A 17,884-nucleotide genomic window follows, 5' to 3' on the forward strand; every position below is an offset into this window, starting at 1 on the left:
TTTGAAGATGTTGAAATGGAGCAGCAGGCGGAGGTTTTCCACCCTTAATTTTGTTAAGAGGTGGAGCAGGTCCATTACGCTGACATGTGCTGCATGCTTTCACTATTGATAGGCAATAGGGTTGAATGCCTGGAGCATACCAAAAGCGAGCGATGGTGTTCACGAGGGCGTGCGTGCCGTAGTGACCCCCTTTATCATGGTGCCAGCGAACTGCCACGGGGTGTGTGGAGCGAGGGAGGCAGGCTCGGCCATCTGGCATAAGCCAGGTCCCTTTGACCAGAGTGGCCCCGAGGCTCTCCCACGATTGTAGTTCAGCAGCGGGTACTGGTACGGTGTGCGGTGGAGTAAAGGAGGAGGCTGCAATAGCCAATGTGGGCATGGCTAAAGGTAAGGTGGCAGCCTTCTTAGCGGAGGCGTCAGCCAGGGCATTCCCACGGGTAACGGGGCTACTATCTTTAGTATGGGCCCGGCAGTGAACTACAGCCAGGACAGAGGGTTTTTGGAGGGCGTCCAAAAGCTTGTGGATGAGGGGGAGGTGCTGAATGGGTTTACCGGCAGCTGTCTGGAAACCTCGAAACTTCCAGAGGTGGATATGACAATGCACAACTCCAAAAGCATATTTGCTATCAGTAAAAATGGTAACGGTCTTACCAGCGGCCAACTGGCAAGCTCGGGCCAGGGCATAGAGTTCAGCGGCTTGGGCTCCCCAGTTGCCTGGCAGTGAGGCGGCCTCTTGAATGTCCCATTCAGAGGTGACAGCATAACCAGTGAAACGCTTGCCATCAACATAGAAGGAGCTTCCGTCCGAGAAGAGGATGCAATCGGGGTTGTCCAGTGGCACGTCAAACAGGTTGTCTCTTATCTGTAAGATGCTGTAAACTACTTCCACACAGTCGTGCTGATCCTGGAGGACTGGCAGGTCAGGAAGCAAGGTAGCTGGATTAAGGGGTCCACACCTTTCAAAAATTAGGTTAGTGTCTTCTAAGAGTTCGGCCTCTAGCTGTTGCTGACGATGGGCCGAAAAGACTTGGGTTGTGCCCCTACGCAGAAGGGCTGACAAGGCATGAGAGGTCCAAACCGTGGTAAAATGACCCAGGGTTAGGCTCTTTGCCTTTGTGATCAGCAGGGCAGCTGCTGCCAGAGTTCGGGTGCAGGATGGGGTTCCCTGAGCGACAGGGTCGATTTGCTGAGAGTAAAAAGCAAGCGGGAAATGGTGGGGCCCGCTCAGCTGGGTAAGGACACCACTAGCAATTCCGCCCCTCTCGTGGACAAAAAGGTGAAAGGGTTTGCTGTAATTGGGGGGGCGGAGAGACATGGAGGAGGCCACACTGTCCTTGAGTAACTGAAAGGCTTGAATAGTGTCCAGGGACCACTGCAAAGGGTCAGGAGCAAGGTTAGCAGTGAGTCGGTGGAGCGGTTTGCTTAACTCCCCGCAGGACGGCAACCAGGGGCGACAGAAGCCAATTAATTTTAAGAAACCTCGAAGTTGTTTCTTGGTGTTCGGTAGAGGGCAGTTTTGAATAGTCTTTATGCGGGCTGGGTTCATCTGTCTTCCCTCTGGGGTTAACAGGAAGCCCAGATATCGGACCTTTTGTGAGACCCACTGAATCTTTTTAGGGTCTACCTTGTGGCCTCTGGTGTGTAGGTATAATAAAAGTGCCTTACCATCGATGCGGAGGGCAGCTTTTTTCGCGATCACCTAATAGGATGTCATCTACGTATAGGACCAATGTGGATCCCTGCGGACTGGTGAAACCTTCCAAGTCGTGGCGGAGGCACTGGCTGAAAATCGTGGGGCTGTCTCTGTAGCCTTGAGGAAGTCGTTGCCAGACATAACTTTGTCCCTCCCAGGTGAAACCAAAGAGATACTGAGAGTCTGGGTGCACAGGAATGCTGAAAAAAGCTGATTTTAAGTCAATAACAGTGAACCACTCAGCATCCCAGGGGATTTGGCTGATGATAGTAGCTGGGTCAGGAACTACTGCATGAAGAGGGACCACATACTGATTAACAACTTGTAGATCCTGTACAAAGCGCCAACGAACAGGGTCTCCGTCCTTTTTAGGAGGCTTTTTGACAGGCAGTATAGGGGTGTTACAGGGAGTGCGCTGAGGGCAGACTAGCTTTTGTGCAATGAATCCCTCGATAATGGGGCGGATGCCCTCCCGGGCTTCCAGCAACAGGGGGTATTGAGGGACTGACGGGGGGGTTAAGGAAGGCTTCACCTGAATCCTTACGGGCTCTGCCGAAAGGAGCAGGCCAACATCAGTGTCAGAAATTCCCCAGAGGGTTGAAGGCAAGTCAGTGAGGTCAGGGGAGAGAGAGGGGGGTGTTTCCCAATTACCCTGAGTAGGGGCCGAATCTCCTAACACTGTCATCAATAATCCTACCCCTTCAGGAGTGCAGGTTAAAGTAGCCTCAAGCTTACAGAGTAAATCCCGGCCCATCAAAGGGATCGGACAAGCTGGGGAAAAAAGAAAACGGTGAGGAAAACATTTATCAGCATAAATAACATTCAAAGGCAAAGTGAGTCCCAGAGACTGTGGGTTGCCCTCCACCCCAGTCGCAGTTTTAACCTCAGAGGATAGCCAGGGAGAGGGGGCATGATTTAAAAGAGAGAAAGTAGCCCCAGTATCAATGAGGAAAGAGACAGGCAGTCCCTGGACTGAAAGGGTTAAACGAGGCTCTTTGCTGGGAGGGGAGAAAGTGAGAAAGGAGCCGGCTAAAGACATTAAGGAAATAAGACCATCACATTGTTTGTCTTCGCCCCCGGGGTACGAGGCTGAGTTTGCTGCGGCTGCTGCTGTTTCCCGTAGTTGATCCAGGCCTGGGGAATGGGCTGAGCTGGTGGTGCACCTGTAAAGGCATCTCTCTAACTATACTTTTATTACTCGCAAGAGATTTGACGGGGACATCCTCTGGGCTATCCTCAGGGGGGGGCATGCACCCTGCTGTATCTGTTTGGACATTAGCCTAGTAACCACTCCTCCCGAGGTTTGCCCCTCCATTTCCTCCTCATCCTTCTGCAGAAATTCCAATTTGGGATTCTGCAGATTCCCCTCTGCTACATGGAGAGAGTCCCCCTGCGGAGGAATAGGGGCAGGTGCAGAGGGGACCAGCTGACGAGTCAAAACACGCCGTGGTCTACACCCTTCATCGAAATAACCTGGAGGGGGTTCACTCTCGGGAGAGTACCTGACTGCCATAATTTTTAAAGATTTCCACAGCTCTGCTGCTGTGTTCCAACAAAGCCAGTAACATAACTGTCCCGGATGGTCTTTTTCGATCTGGCTCTTTACTCCTCTTAAGGCAGCCTGTTCGAAAGAGCCATACGAAGGCCACCTCATCTCCGGGTCGGCCAATACCGCGGTATACCCAGTCCAATTCCTTACACATAGTGTGTACAACTTCTTCCTAGACATTCCTGTCTGTACTGGGAGTTTCCCTTCGTTCCATAACTTATTTACAATCCCCAACGGACTCTCAAGAGGCACGCTAGTCCCTTGACCCATGGTGTCTGACAGGAGCCCTCCAACTGGCGTTTACCCTGCTGTCCAATACACGACCCCTCAATATTGAATTGGCTGGGAGAAATCTCCTGTGGCGCCTTGCCAATTCATATATGAGTGGTCTGACCACTGGACAGAGGTACCGCACCAGAAGGAATCCCGGACGAGCCCCCAAATTGTTAGGTAATAAAGCAAGTCCTCACTCACCTCTCCAGCACCCGAGTTCGTGCGGAGTTGGTATGGGGCACACAATTCTGTCAGAGACCAGACACCAATGCGTTGATCAACGGGCTCACACTATCCTTAGCTCTAAAAAGCTTTAGATTAAGTGTGGCCCCTTTATTAGGGGTGAGCATCAATATTTATACACAGAAGTAAACAAAGTGATTAACAAAAGATAATGGTCATGCATAATTAATCAAGATTTTACAGGAAAAGCAAGTTAACAAGTAAATGCATAGAGATAAAGGCTAATGGCTACTAGGGAAAGGGGGTGTCATGAGTAGTTTGCAGGTCAGTGCTTTGTTCAAAAGGGTTCAGGAAGGATTATGCAGAGACAGTCAGTCTGGGTGTGTTTTGGCTCCCCAAAGTCCACCAAAAGTTTAGACCCAACATTAGCCCCTAGGTACAGCTGGCACCGAAGTTGCTCTGAGCTGGAACAATGCAGGCATGTTTTTCCATACATGGCCCTGCAGGCGGCATGGTCTGGCTGGGGGTGGGTTGCCTCTGTATGGTGGGAGGGGCTGGCTCTCTCCCCCAGGGTGTGGGGTGGTGCATGTCTCTCTCTTTGGCCCAGAGGGGAGCACTTTCCCTCAGCTGCAATTCTCCACTGCAGCCAAATGTGAGCAGCAGCCCTAAGACAATGGACCAGGTAACAGGACCCAGCAAGCGAATGGTGCTTGAATGGTGTAGTGTCCACCATGGGGGTGGGGAGGGCAGACCAGGTCCATCATACTGACTGAGGCAGGGCAGGGGCACTGGCACTAGGGGTGAGGCAGCACCCCCTAGCTTGAATAATAGCAATTGAATGCCTGGCTCCCATCATATAGAGGGTTCACAGTTTAGTTCAGTGGCCTCCAGCAACCCCCACCCCCACCCCAAATGGTTCCAGTGCCCCAGGGAAGGGGCTTCTTCATTCTGCACAAAGCCGAGCGACCCTGCAATTCCAGCTTCCTCCTGGCCTGTCCCAGCAGGGGAAAGCAGTGGGAATCTCTTGTGATCAGTGTCGAGACAATGGTCCATGTCACACAGGGTATGTCTACACCCCAATGACACACCCGCACCTGTAGCGGACTCGGCCTGCAACAGAACCCGGGAGTCCTGGCTCCCAGCTCTGACCCCCTGTGGACTGGGGAGCCACCTGCGGGGTTCAGGCTGAACAGACACGAACTGATTAAATAAAGAAATGACTTCTAAGAAATAACCACAGTTTATTTAATGAAAAAACTCCAAAAAAGGGGGGACAGCAGTTCCCCCAATAAAATGTGTCAAATACAACAGGGGTCTCTCCCCAACCCCGGACAATGATCCCAACGTGGACGGAGTGCGCAAACCAAACAGGAGAGGCACGCACTTATACACACCGAGGGGCTATGTACACAGTGCCCCGGCGGGACAGATTGAGATTCCCAGCCCACATAGGCCCTGAGGGCCGGACCAGACCCCTTCCGGCCCCCACAGACTGGACCAGAGTCCCGCTGGGTGTTTGTGTGGCTCCAGCCTGGAGCCAGAGCTCCCTAGGGCCCCACAGAGCTGGGGAAGTGCAGGGAGTTTCTGGAGTGATTTGTGGGGGCACAGACCAAGATGGGGACTCCACCGGCTCTCATGGAGATTGGAGTGGCCTAGAATGTTCTGATGACTCTGTCTGTGGAAATGTGTGTTGGGATCAGATGGGCCTTGGGTCCCTTTACCCCCAGCTGGCCCAGCCTGAGGGGACACCGGAGCTTTGCTGAGACCTCCTGGGGGCTTTGGAGTGCCTCAGAGCCCTAGCCTAGTGCACAGGCTGAGGAGACAGCCCACGCCCAGCCTGCTGACCTCCCCCTGCCCGATGCCAGCTGCAAGGCTTGGAGCACAGAGGGACAGGGAGCCCTGGGGAGAACCAGGACTGAACAGGCCACGCTGGAATGCAAAAGGCAGAGAACGCCAAGCAAACAAGACCCCTCTGTGGGGCCAGCGCTGGCTGCAGCTCCTTGTGCTTGGGAGAAACTGCAATGTGGGGGCCAGGCTGCAACAGAAGATGGCTGGGACACACTTGGTCAGCAGGGAACAGCTGGCCTGCAGGGGCTCACGATGGGGCACTGGTCTACGCTGGCGATTTGGCTCGGGACTTCTGGTCCCCCAAGCACTAGTTGCTCGGAGCTTGCCTTGGCCACCTGAGCAACCCTCAAAGGAATTGCCACGCCCAGGTGAGTGGCGCACAGTGCAGGCAAGCACTGTTACAGACACTTGCTACCCGGCTCTATCGCTCGCCTGGGGAAGCTGGACAGGCCTGTGGGTGGCACCTGTCACAGCCCAGTGACCTTCCTCCCCACCCAGCCAGACCGGCACAGAGGACAATGGGAAATCAATGGAGGCAGCATGGAACGTAGTGTTTGTGTGGAGGCTCTGCCAGGTTGCTGGTGGCTCAGCTGGCTTTATTGCTACCAGGTGGGTGGGGGAGATCATCTGGAATCTCATGCCCTCGCTCCTGCCTGCTGCACTGAGCGATCAGGGCTGGGGGAAGCAGGGTGGCCGGGATGCCAGAGGGCTGGACTGCAGCTCCCACCTGCTCTTTAAGACACCCTCCCACCCCCCATCCCCCCCAAGAGTGTGGATGCTTATTGGCTGAGGCAGTGGCACTCCAGGCCCATCAGAACAAGGCTCGGGGAGGCACCTTACTGCCCCCTCCTGATAATTGTGGCTCTTTCAGAGTTGGGATCAGGGGCATCCTGCTCATGGCCCAGGACTCAGCAGTGCCCAATGGGAATTATTGGACACATTCCTGGACCCACCAGACCACACTTACATGGACTGCGGCTCCCCACCAGACGTGTAGGGAGGAAAGAGTGGAGCTCACAGTGAGCCTGCATGGGAGAATCCAACCGCTTGGCTGCTGCCTGCTTGGGGCCGGGGGGGTCAGAAAGACAACAGTAGGGGGAGGGGAGGATGGGAGAAGCAGCTCAAATATGGGGCTTGGTTTAAGGGGGGTTTGTAATGATGGTGCTGGTTTGAGATGGAGCAGGAGGGATGAAGTGCAGCCAGGAGTGAAATTGGCTTGGGATGGCTAGATGCTGCTTCCTAGCTCCTGCCATACCTGGGTGCTAAAGAACAAGGTCAGGGACTCAGTGCTGTGAGGAGCTCAGGCTGGGACTAGGACCCAGCTGCCTGCTGCTTCATTCTTAAAAGGCCATCCATGGAATATTACCGCCCGCCCTCACTACACACAGGATCTCCGTCTGCCATGCTCAGAGCTGTAATACACTGGGCCAACCCCAATGACCTGATCCCTATTGAACCATCCTACTCTGTGCTCGGAGCTGGCCCGTTTGGAGCAAACTACATTCGGGTTGCTGGCTTTGAGGAAAGAGACCCCAGCTGAAGCATGGCAGCTCTCTAAGCAGCCGCTGGCAGCGTGGGAGAGCAGAGCTCAGCCAGCAGCTGAGTGTGGGATAGGGAAAGGGGGCAGTGGGAAAGCCAAGCCTGCAGCGACTGAGAGCTGGCTGCTCTGGCATATGGGTTTGCTGTCCTGTGCTGCCTGGCTAGACAGCATGATGTGGCAAAGGTGATAGACACGGGGGGTGGGGGGGTAGTGGGGCAGGGATAAATTTAAGCAACTAGGTCTTGGCAAACATTTAGGATAGAGACAAACGCGAGTGCCCAGGGGATGGTTACACACAGCCGGAGGTCAGAGCACGCCCCTGCCTCAGGCCAGGCAAGGCAGACACCCCTTCTCAACCTCCAAACCCCACTGCCCCCATCTCTGGCTTCACCTGCAGGGGGCTCCCTTCATGGGCTCATCTTCCAGCTAGACACAAAGCTAGAACAGCTGCAGCATCACACACCAGGGCTCTCCTCCGCTTGCTAACAGCAGGGGGCACGCTGCATGGAGTGCAGTGGCCCTGGGCATCAGCGAGTGCCCACTGCCTACAGGAGGCTGTGCTGGAAGGGCCCACATGCTATGCCAGGGCAGATGGCAGTGGGGACCCAGCCTGGGGCCTGGCTGCTTGTGCTTTTGGAGAAGAGCTACAGAAGGGGGTTAGGGGTGTGTTGGCCACAGGCGAGGGTAGAGCCGCGGGCCAGCTCTGGCCTTCTCACACACTAAGCACTCCCTGGCTTGGCTGTTCAGTGAGCCACAGCTGCTCCGGGCTAGAGGTCCCTCCCCACTGGGCATGGGGATCCAATGCGGTGCACGTACCCACCCAGACACATGCACGCGCACACACACACGAGGAAGCGGTCGGTGGCAGCTGGAGACAAAGCTGGTGATGGGGGGATGACAGGTTGGCACTGGAGTGCTCCCTCCTCCGGCCCTCCAAGTGCAGAACATACCAACACAGTTACGCAAGGAGGGTGGGATGTAGCCGAAGAGGCTTCCTGCTGGCTGAGGGTTCAGCCTGGCAGGTGGGCACTGCCCAGCAGCAGGACGGGCGCTGTCACGCCGGCTTCGAGCCAAAGAGTCCAACAGGGAAGTGCTTGACATGTGTGGGCCACTGTGCGGCCAGCTGGAAAAACTTGATGTCGCTCCACTCCACCCCGTCGATGGACACTGCAAAGGAATGGGGGAGATTAGAGCAGGGCCTAGCAGCTGGCTCGCGATGCAGGAGGTGGCCTGGGGTAGCTAGCCCCGGCTGAGCTATAGTTCTGAGCCTCCTGTGCCCCTAGCCTGCCTATGCTGCCCCCACAGGATGGCAAGTGACACTGTCCCAGCCCTGGATCTGAACAAACAGACACGATAATTCCCACCTGCCTCCCCAACACTGGTATTGCAGGGTGGTTGTTAAAGTGCTTGCCCACCCCAGAAGTGGTTGCATTTCCACGCTGGACAAGAGACCTCTGGATCAACAGCTGACTCATCTCAGAGCTAGCTGCATTTCAGCATCTCTTTATAAATATCCCTGCGTCCCCACCCAGAGATTGCTGCATCTCAGTGAGAGACGAGGGACCTGTGTATAACCAGCTGCCTTGCCTCAGAGGTAGCTGCACTGCAGAGGCAGGCCTTACCTTTCATCATGGTTTGCTGCTGCTTGGCAGAGCAGATTAGCCGGCTGATGCCCTCAATCACCTGGCTCTTGGAATCCACTTCCTTTTCTTTGGGTTTCTTACTCAGAAAGATGGTGGGGACTGGAAGGAGAGGCGCACGGTCAGCACAAGCCTTTAGATGGCAGTGCTGAGGGGAGGGCAGCTGGGCGAGAGGCAGAATGTGGCATCCCAGAGGCTGGTGGTGACACATGGACCCTGCACTCTGTGCCCAGCCTCACCCCAAGTCCAGCTGTGGAGGGATGGAGGAACAGCATCCATAGGCTGGGAATGGTAGAGAGAGAATGCCCCCAGCTGGGTGCAATTTGAGCACTGGCTGTTAGAAGTACCTTGGGGCCCTGGGCTCAGCCCCTCCGAGTCCCTGAGGGGTCAGTCAGGAGCCCACGTGGGTGCTAGTGGGTCATATTTAGCTCTCACAGCACTTAAAGAGTCTGTTCCCCATCACGTATGTGTGTGTGTGGGAGGGGTTTGAGGCAGAGGGGGTAGTGATATGCCCAAGGTCACGCTGTGAGCGGCAGAGCCGGAGCCAGGAGTCCAGGCCCCATCTACTGCATCCCAATGTGTTTCTGAGGGCAGGTTTCAGAGTAGCAGCCGTGTTAGTCTGTATCTGCAAAAAGAACAGGAGCACTTGTGGCACCTTAGAGACGAACAAATGTATTTGAGCATAAGCTACAACCCACTTCATCCGATGCCTAGAATGGAACATATGGTAAGGAGAGAGAGAGAGAGACATACAGAACAGGAAAAGGTGGAAGTAGCCATACCAACTCTCAAAGGCTAATTCATTAAGATGAGCTTTTATTAGCAGGAGAAAAAAACCCTTTTGTAGTGTAATCAAGATGGCCCATTTCACACAGTTGACAAGAGGTGTGAGGAGTAATGACTGAATCTATTTCCCCGTGTTAAGTAGCCTCACACCTCTTGTCAACTGTCTGAAATGGGCCATCTTGATTACACTACAAAAGGTTTTTTTTTCTCCTGCTGATAACAGCTCATCTTAATGAATTAGCCTCTTAGAGTTGGTATGGCTACTTCCACCTTTTCGTGTTCTGTATGTCTCTCTCTCTCCTTACCATATGTTCCATTCTATGCATCCGATGAAGTGGGCTGTAGCTTATGCTCAAATACATTTGTTCGTCTCTAAGGTGCCACAAATATTCCTGTTCTTTTTTCTTAGGGCAGTGACTCAAACCTGGCTGGACTCTGGCTCACAGCTCAGAGGATAACAGCTGGTAGCAAGGGGGGCTGGACACCCCAGGGCCGGGGGGCAGCTCCAGAGAGGGGCCTGGAAGCTGGAGTTGGTTGAAGAGGCCTCACCAGACTCCTTCCTGCCGAGCTCCTGACTCGGAGCAGGGCTCTGCTCTGCAGCAGCAAGGGATAGGCCACTTTCCTGGGCTAGGTCTGGCCAGGGAGACACTGTCCCAGCCCAGAGCTGCCAGGAGGGCTGTGGGGGAGCAGAACTTGCCCTGGAAGCCAGAGCAGGACTGAGCTCAGGGCTTCATGGAGAGATGCTGGGAAAGCCTCAGACACACACACAGGTGCCAACATCTCCTGGTGCTGCCCCCGCTGCCCCCTGACTCAACCCCTGCCCCCCTCCCTCCCCACCCTCATTCCAACCTCTTCCCCAAAGCCCTCGCCCCAACCCCACCCCCTCCCTGCCCTTATTGGACCCCTTCCCAAAATCCCTACCCCAGCCCCGGCTCCTCCCCTGAGCACATTCCCACTCCTCCCCCTCCTTCCTACAGCTTGTTACACCATGAAACAGCTGTTTCACGGCAGCAAGCGCTGGGAAGGGAAGCGGGGATGCGGAGCGCTCAGGGGAGGCGGCGGCGGAGGTGGAGGTGAGCTGGGGCGGGGCAGGGAGCTGCTGGTGGGTGCTCTCCCATTTTTCCCAGCCCCAGAGCACCCATGGACTCAGCGCCTATGGAGACACATAGCTGCACACCACCACCCCATAGCCATGGTCCCACTGTGAGTCAGCAATGACATGGGGAAAGAACCCAGGAGTCCTGGCTCCTAGGTTCCCTCTCCTCTGGCCAGGGTGGGAGGGGCATTTCAAGGCCCTAGAGTGGTTAGTTCAGCAGCCTGGGGGCCCAACACATCCCAGTAGGCCAATCCCCCCGACCCCCCTCTCCAGCTCCACAGAGCTGAGGCCCATTTCCCAGGCAGGGTGCCCCATGTCCCCGGCCAAGCCCAGGATTGAGGAGAGACAGGTTCTGCCTGGGGAGGGAACAGTCTCTGTCCTGGATTGTAAATCCTGCACTGCTGGAGCTGCCCCCACATCAGGGAGCCCTGGGGTTCATTCGGCCCCTCCCCAGCCCCAGATGGGGGAAGGGAGTCCTTATGCCAACACTGATGCATGGCAAAGATGGATTAAATTGTACTAGAGCTGGCAAGGGCCAAGGGTGTGGCCTGAGCCCCCAGGCCAAGCCACCCCATCACTCAGGCAGGACCCCCACACCACGGCCTTCCCAGCCAGCTAGGCAGCAGCCGCCCGTCTGTCTGCGCAGTGGGAAAACTGCAACTCAGAGCTGCACCTTCAGCGAGCCTGAGGCCAGAAGGGCATTGTGAGCCTCCAGCCTGACCCCTGCCTCAGCGCTGGGCAGGCGCGGAGCTTTTACAGAGAGACGTCCTGTCTGGATTGTGAGATGCCACGTGCTGGAGAACCTCCCCACCCCCGTCGCTGAGGCAGTTCTTCCAAGGGCAAATCCCCCTCCCTGCTAAACACTGGCCCCTCGGTTCCAGGCTGAATGTGTCAGGTCTCGCTCCCAGCCCTTGGCCTATATCTGTGCCATTAGAGAGCTTTAGCTTATCAACATGGTCAAGAGGTGACTCAGTCCTGGGTTTGAGTACCACCTCCTTCCTACGGGGCATCTCCATTCCTGGCACCCTGAAGCCACGGCAGTCTGTTTGGTACCATCCTCTGCTGGTCCCTGCAGACGAACAGCTCCTCGGATCCACCTAGGAGACGTATCATCCAGCCAAGAGCTGCTTCCTGCTCTTCTGCCACCAGCCCGCACACAGGCATCGCCCGCTGAGCTCGTCAGATGTGCCATGCAGACCAAATCTGCCTGCCAGAAGTAGCTAGTGGTTGCTGAGCTCCAGTTGTCTCCAATACTTTTCCGCTGGTCACTCAGCCTACCCATCGTGTCTTCAGAATTCCTCTAGCTCCATACTTCGCAGGACTGTAAGGACATTCCCAGGAAGAAAACCCCAGGCACTATCGGGCTCTTCAATGTAGCAGAGAAAGTGGAATGAGAACCAAGGGGTGGGAGCTGAAGCCAGACCCATTCACACTGGAAATGAGGCATCAACATTCCTAGTGTGGAGGATTAAAGTGGGGAGAGGCGGGCAGGGGGAGGGAGATTCCTATCACTGGGTGCCTCCAAATCCAGCCTGGCTACCTTCTCAAACCCACACGCCTGGGCTCAGTGCAGGAGGTCACCCCTGGGAGTGGGGTGACGTTCTCTGGCCTGGGCCATCCAGGAGGTCAGACCAGATGATCTAATGGGCACATCAGGCCTTAGTGCCAACGAACGCACTGTCCGAAAGCTCCTCCCCACCCACGGAAGTACTCGTAGCTGTGAGTGAGTCTCCTCCGAACCGCCTCAGCCCACGTTCCTGCCATGCCTAGACTGCGCGCATGTTACATTTCTCGCCGTCGGCCGCAGTGAGAAAGGCAGAATCTAGTGCCCAGTGCGAAGGAGCAGGGGCCTGTTTAGACTGACAGCCTCCCAGTGACACCCCCACTCAGTCAGCTCCTCCAGAGTATGGGGTGAACAAGGGGGCTGGGAAAGACATGCCAGTAGCAGAGCCGACGATGATGGGGAGTGGGGAGGGAGGGGTGCATTTGCCACTGCCTAGCTGCCTCCTGCAGAGGGAAGGCAGAGCTGGCTTGCAAACAGCAGCACCTTGCATGCTTAGTCCCGGGCAGCCTGCAGAGGGCAGCGTGGGAGTGTCCTGAGGACACAGCCTTGCCGCTTGCAGCCCCTTGGCACTTTTTGTGGGGAGAAGAGGGGCTGGCAGAGCCCTTAGCTCTGACGTACAGAATGGGCTTCCTCCTTAGCTAGCAGGACTTCTCTGGGGCCCACACACAGGGCCGAGCCAGTCTGCTGCCCCTAGCACCTCCAAGGAATGGGCCAGTTAGTGCTAATTCTGGAGACAAAACCATGGACTTTGTTCCACGGGGAAACGGTGATCAGGGGACTTGGGGTCATTACTGCCCTGGGGCCAGATCGGAGGCAGTACCCCCAGAGGGAAAAGGCCCCAGCTTCCATTCCCCACCCCCTCGCAGGGGACCAGTGCTACCAGACCGACACCAGTCCAACCCCCGCGCACCAACCTTTCTTGTTCTTCTCTTTGGTGACGACTGTCATGGCCATGGTCCCCGAGGGCTGGCTCTCCCCGCTGCTGGGCAACCGCGACACCTGCACTGAGCGGAAGACACTCTTGAGGGTGTTCTTGGAGCTGGCATCTCGCTTCTCACTCTCCTTCCGCCGCTCTGTGGGATGGGCGAGCCAGTAGTCCACCTGCAGGCCAATGACGTCTCCATAGGGGCTGCTGGGGGACCTGAGGACAGAGGGGAAGCATCAGCAGCAGCTGGGCAGAGCAGGGGTTCACCCCCAAGGGGCAGGACAGTACCATCCATATCATGGAGATGGGGAAACTGAGGCATGGGTTGGGAGGGCTTGGCCCAAAGACCTATAACAAGTTGGTGGCACAGCTGGAAGAGAACCCAGGAGTTCTGGCTCCCAGTGCCAGGATACTGGGGGCCCAGCAGAGCAAATTCGATGCCAGACTCCTGGGCTGATGGCTCCTGGGAGATCCCAATGCCCCCTGCAAATGGTAACTAACTCTGATACCTTTGGGAGGCGAGTGAATGCCAGCCTGCTTTGCCGAGGGGGCACGAAGCACAGAGGTAACGTGATTCGACCCAGAATTAGGTACAGAATCTAGGTCCCCCTCCTCTAACCCACTAGACCCCATGCCCCCTCAGAGCCAGGGACAGAACCCAGGAATCCTGATTTCCCGTGTTCTCGCTTTAAGCACTATCTCAGAGCAAGCCCCAGATGTAGACTCAAGAGGACTGTCTCACCCTGCATGGGCGGGGGCACGGGGGCACCAGCCACTCAAGAGCACTTATAGGGAAGGGACCTGCCAGCATCAGGAGCTCCAAGAGCTGGACACCCCCGACCCCACGATGGCAGAGGCTATTACTGAGCAAATGCCCCAGAACCACTCTACCGCGATGGCCTCGCACACAACCGGGCACCGGGATGCCAGGGTTCTTCCAGCTGCTGCTGACTCCCTGTCTGGCTAAGCTCATCCCTTTCCCGACTCAGGCCTCATTCTCCCCAGCTGGAACATGGCAGATATTATCTGCCCTGCGGGATGCCCAGTCGCAGCCCTGCCCCAGTGTGCTAGGCCTGCACACACATGGATGGGGCCAATCTGCCCGCCGGGGCATGGGGTTTCTCTTTAATGACCATGGGGCCGGTGGTCAAGGCTGCCTCACCCCACGACAGCGAGCCCACTGCTCATGGAGGGCGAGGATGGGGGGGTGGCACAGACGTCCTTCACTAGGCCGGAGGAAGAGGGGGGGGACGTGGAGGGAACCGTCAGGCTGACCATGGGCACATCGTCTCCATCTCCTGCCGAGAGAGCAGAGGGGGAATCTGGGGTGAGGCAGGTTCCGGGCCATGCCACTCAGACTAATTTCTCCCCCAAACCTCCAGGTTCCCCACAGGGCGCCTCGACCTCACCACAAGGGCTCCTTCCCCATCCACAGGGGCTCCCCAGCCAACCCACAGGGGCTCCCTGGCCTCCCCACTCTGCTGAGCTGGTGGGAGATGAGCTCGCTGTTGCTGCCAGCCACCCAGTCACTCCTGAGGTGTGAAAGCTCCCAGGCTCTGCCCTGAGGAGGACCTGGGGACAGGGGCGCTCTGGGGGTACCAGGCTAAGGGGTGCCCTGAGGCGCTGTCACCTCCCTGGGCAGGTTCCACAGCTCTAGTGACTCCCCTTCAATGCCTCAACTCTTGCATTGCATCATCCCCCTGCACCCCAGCCCAAACGGATTCAGCTCCCAGCCTCCCTGCGGGGATCCGGCCGTCACTCCCTGTCCAGCTGGAGCGACATGGGAACAAGCCGAGCAACAGCCTGGAGCTGGGGGAGGGGAGATCCCATTGCTTGGACAACCCCCCACTCCACTGGCAGCAGAAGGCAGTAAAAGCCCAGCTGGGAGCGGGTTCCATGAGCTGAGGTTGGGCTGTGAGTGGAAGGGGGTGGTTGGGAGGGGAGGGTCTCTAAGCCAGACGGGGCCTCACCCTGCCTTTAACCAACCATGTTCCTGGCCCTGCTGACTGTAGAGGAAGCCTGCACAGAGCCTAAGAGCAGCTTGGGGAGGTGGGAACTGTGCCCCCAGACTCTCGACATGGCACCAGTCCCAGCTGCCCTGGACCCAGCCAGGGGTCGGCCTGGCAGGGGACGTACCTGTGGCTGCAGGGGAATCTTCGATGAGGCCCACTTTAACCACCTGCAATGGAGAGACAGAGATCAGCAATTCAGGCTGCGTTGGAAATCAATCCCGCCAGCCTGCCCAGGAGGAGCCATTTGAGCCTGCTCCTCTTGGAGACCCACAGCCGCAAGGCCAAGGTTGCTGTTTACCCTTCCTGCACCGTGGGAGAAGAGCTCACATCCCCACTCGCGCTCCACCAGCTCCGTGCAGAAATCTAAGCGGACGGGACCCCCTAGGATCTTTGCATCTGAGCTGCCCACATCCCAAGTACGATGCACCCCTGGGGTGACAGAGAGTGGGAGATGCCCTCTCCCGGCCATCAACCCTGGCTGGCATCCCAGTGCCCAAAGCAATGGCAGCCTAACCCTCTGGGACATTGCACTGGGGTGTTTACAATGGCAGGGCACGGAGCCGCCCTGTCACTCCAGTGTGTTGAAAGTATCCGGACAACGAGCCCCTCCAAGCAATGGGGGCCGCCCTCCCCCTTTGTTCCTTCGATCAGAGAGCAGCACACAGCCAATGCCCCAGGACACTCTATGCAGAGCCAGTCAGGCTATAGCAGAAGCATCATCCCATTTTATAGATGGGGAAACTGAGGCACAGAGCAGGGAAGTGACTCGCCCAAGGCACCTAGCAGGCCAGTGGCAGAGCTGGGAATAGAGTTCAGGATTCCTCATTCCCAGGCCAGTTCTCTATCCACTAGGCAGCAGCGAAGGGCTGGAAACACTAACTCCAGTCCTCCAAGCAGACCTCTATGAGGATGGACACAGCAGAAAGGCTCTGATCGCTGTTGATTATTCCCGAGGTTTAACCCCAAGAGGCCCAACCCTGATACGTCTCTTCTCTGGGTAGCCTGGGGCCTGGGCGGAGGCCCTCGGTTTCGGCCAGCCTGCCTCAGGGCCCAACGAGATCAGAGCAGAAGTCCCAGCGCTCTATGGGGAGAAGGGGCCCTCCTGCAAGTTACTGCATTCCCTGCTCAGTGGGTGGATGGCGCCCCCTGGTGGCCAGCAGAGCTCACGCCCCTCACAGCCACTGCAGCGAGTTGGGGGCTGAGCAGCGTGATCCAGGTCCTCTGGGTGTCGGAGACGCGATGGGGCTGGCACACCCTGGAGAGCATGGCTCTGGAGCGGTTTTACCTGCATGGATCCCACAACAGCAGGAGAAGTTTGAGAGTTACCTGCTTACCAGGGAGTGGGATTAACCCCCAGAAGAACTAACCCAGGGCCAGGGCAGGGGGGTTAATTCCAGCCTGCTTTAGCCCCAACACTGATGGGCTGGAGGCAGGGAGCTCTACCCTGGGTGAGGCAGGGCTCAAACTGGAGGGTCACAATGGGCCTTGCCCCACCCCAGCAGTGTTCCTGGGCCCCCACTGGAGGGGCCCCAGGGAGAGCTAGACACCCAAGGAGACAGCCTTACCCCAATGAAAGGAATGAACTTCTGATAGGAGTCTTCATCTGGGCTGCAGAAAGAGGAGGAGACAGACGACTGTTAGGGTCTGCTGGGGGGTGGACGGTGAGCTGGGGCCCAGCAGGCAGGGAACGCCTCACCCTGTATGCATGAGGGGCATCCGAAGCTCGCCAGGCTGAACTCCTCCCCCGCCCCACCACATTACTGATAGTGACCACGGAACAGCTCCCACCCGATGAGGCAGGTAAGTTCCCGTGCCCATGCCAGAGGGGCTGGGATACAAAGGGAACTGGTGCTCCAGAAACATACCCAGATTCGGGGCAGTTTTGAGAGAGGTGGAAACAAGACAAGGCACGGAGAGGGGAAGTAATGTGTCCGAGGTCACACACCGAGTAGTGGACGAGCCAGGACCAGAACCCAGGAGTCCTGGCTCCCAGTTGCCTGCTCTAACCACCAGTCCTCACTCCCCTTCCCACTCCCAGAACAGGGACCAGAACCAAGGAGTCTCGATCACAGCTGCCTTGTCAGTGATCTTTAACAGCTTTGCTATCCCAACTGAAAGGGTCTTTTGAGTGCCTGTAACGTGCGATCAGCCCCCTTCCGCAGGAGAGTCACCCGGGCGACACTTACAACTTATGCTTGCAAGTCAGCATGGCCTCGGCCACAGGCAGTTGGTGGGTCATGCTGGCTCCACCCACATACTGCACGATGCGGCCCACCACATCGAACGGCTCTGGGGGCAGAAGGGAGAGAGCGGTGACCAGCAATCCCCACAGAGCCCGCTCCCTGCCTCCGAGCCCGCAGTAGGGGTAAGCCGCACAGCAGAGCAAGGGTGCCCCCCGCTGGCTGAGTGGCAGCAGAGGGGAAGGTGCTCTCGTTGCAGAGGGGAAGGGGTGTGTGGGTCAGAGGGGATCCTGCCCCAGACAGGGGCGGCTGAGGGAGAAGCAGGTGGCTAGGCAGCAAGACTGGAGGGCCAGAGCTTATGCTGCAGTAGGAAGGGGAAAGGACACGTTCTCACCCAAAGCTCCCCCTGGCCCCACTAGAGACCCCCCCACACACACTGCACACCGGGCTGGAGCTGTGACCCCTTCGATGACCCCTGGTGCCGGGAGCAGCCCCAGGGAATAAACCAGGGCTCAGGAAGGAATTGACCAGGCCTGCTCTGTGCAGACAGAACAGTCATTGCCATAGGGAAGACCAACCCACATCCCAACAGCCT

At 57.1% G+C, this 17,884-nt stretch overlaps 1 protein-coding gene across 2 annotated transcripts in view; it reads right to left on the bottom strand.

The window, feature by feature from the left end:
• Nucleotides 1-4,919: 4,919 nt before the first annotated feature.
• The window catches only part of PACS1 (phosphofurin acidic cluster sorting protein 1), a 104,277-nt gene continuing 91,312 nt past the window's right edge, over nt 4,920-17,884 (bottom strand). For both annotated transcript variants that reach the window (XM_050959180.1, XM_050959179.1), the window contains exons 18-24: nt 17,296-17,398; nt 16,675-16,717; nt 15,234-15,276; nt 14,260-14,395; nt 13,087-13,313; nt 8,709-8,828; nt 4,920-8,253 (exon numbers count right to left, since the gene is read on the bottom strand). In XM_050959180.1, coding sequence (XP_050815137.1) covers nt 8,141-8,253; nt 8,709-8,828; nt 13,087-13,313; nt 14,260-14,395; nt 15,234-15,276; nt 16,675-16,717; nt 17,296-17,398 — 785 coding nt within the window. In that variant the 3' untranslated portion in view covers nt 4,920-8,140. The remainder of the gene's footprint in view (nt 8,254-8,708; nt 8,829-13,086; nt 13,314-14,259; nt 14,396-15,233; nt 15,277-16,674; nt 16,718-17,295; nt 17,399-17,884) is intronic.

The sequence above is a fragment of the Gopherus flavomarginatus genome, chromosome 6, assembly GCF_025201925.1.
Source record: "Gopherus flavomarginatus isolate rGopFla2 chromosome 6, rGopFla2.mat.asm, whole genome shotgun sequence".
In the NCBI taxonomy this organism is placed as follows: Eukaryota; Metazoa; Chordata; order Testudines; family Testudinidae; genus Gopherus; species Gopherus flavomarginatus.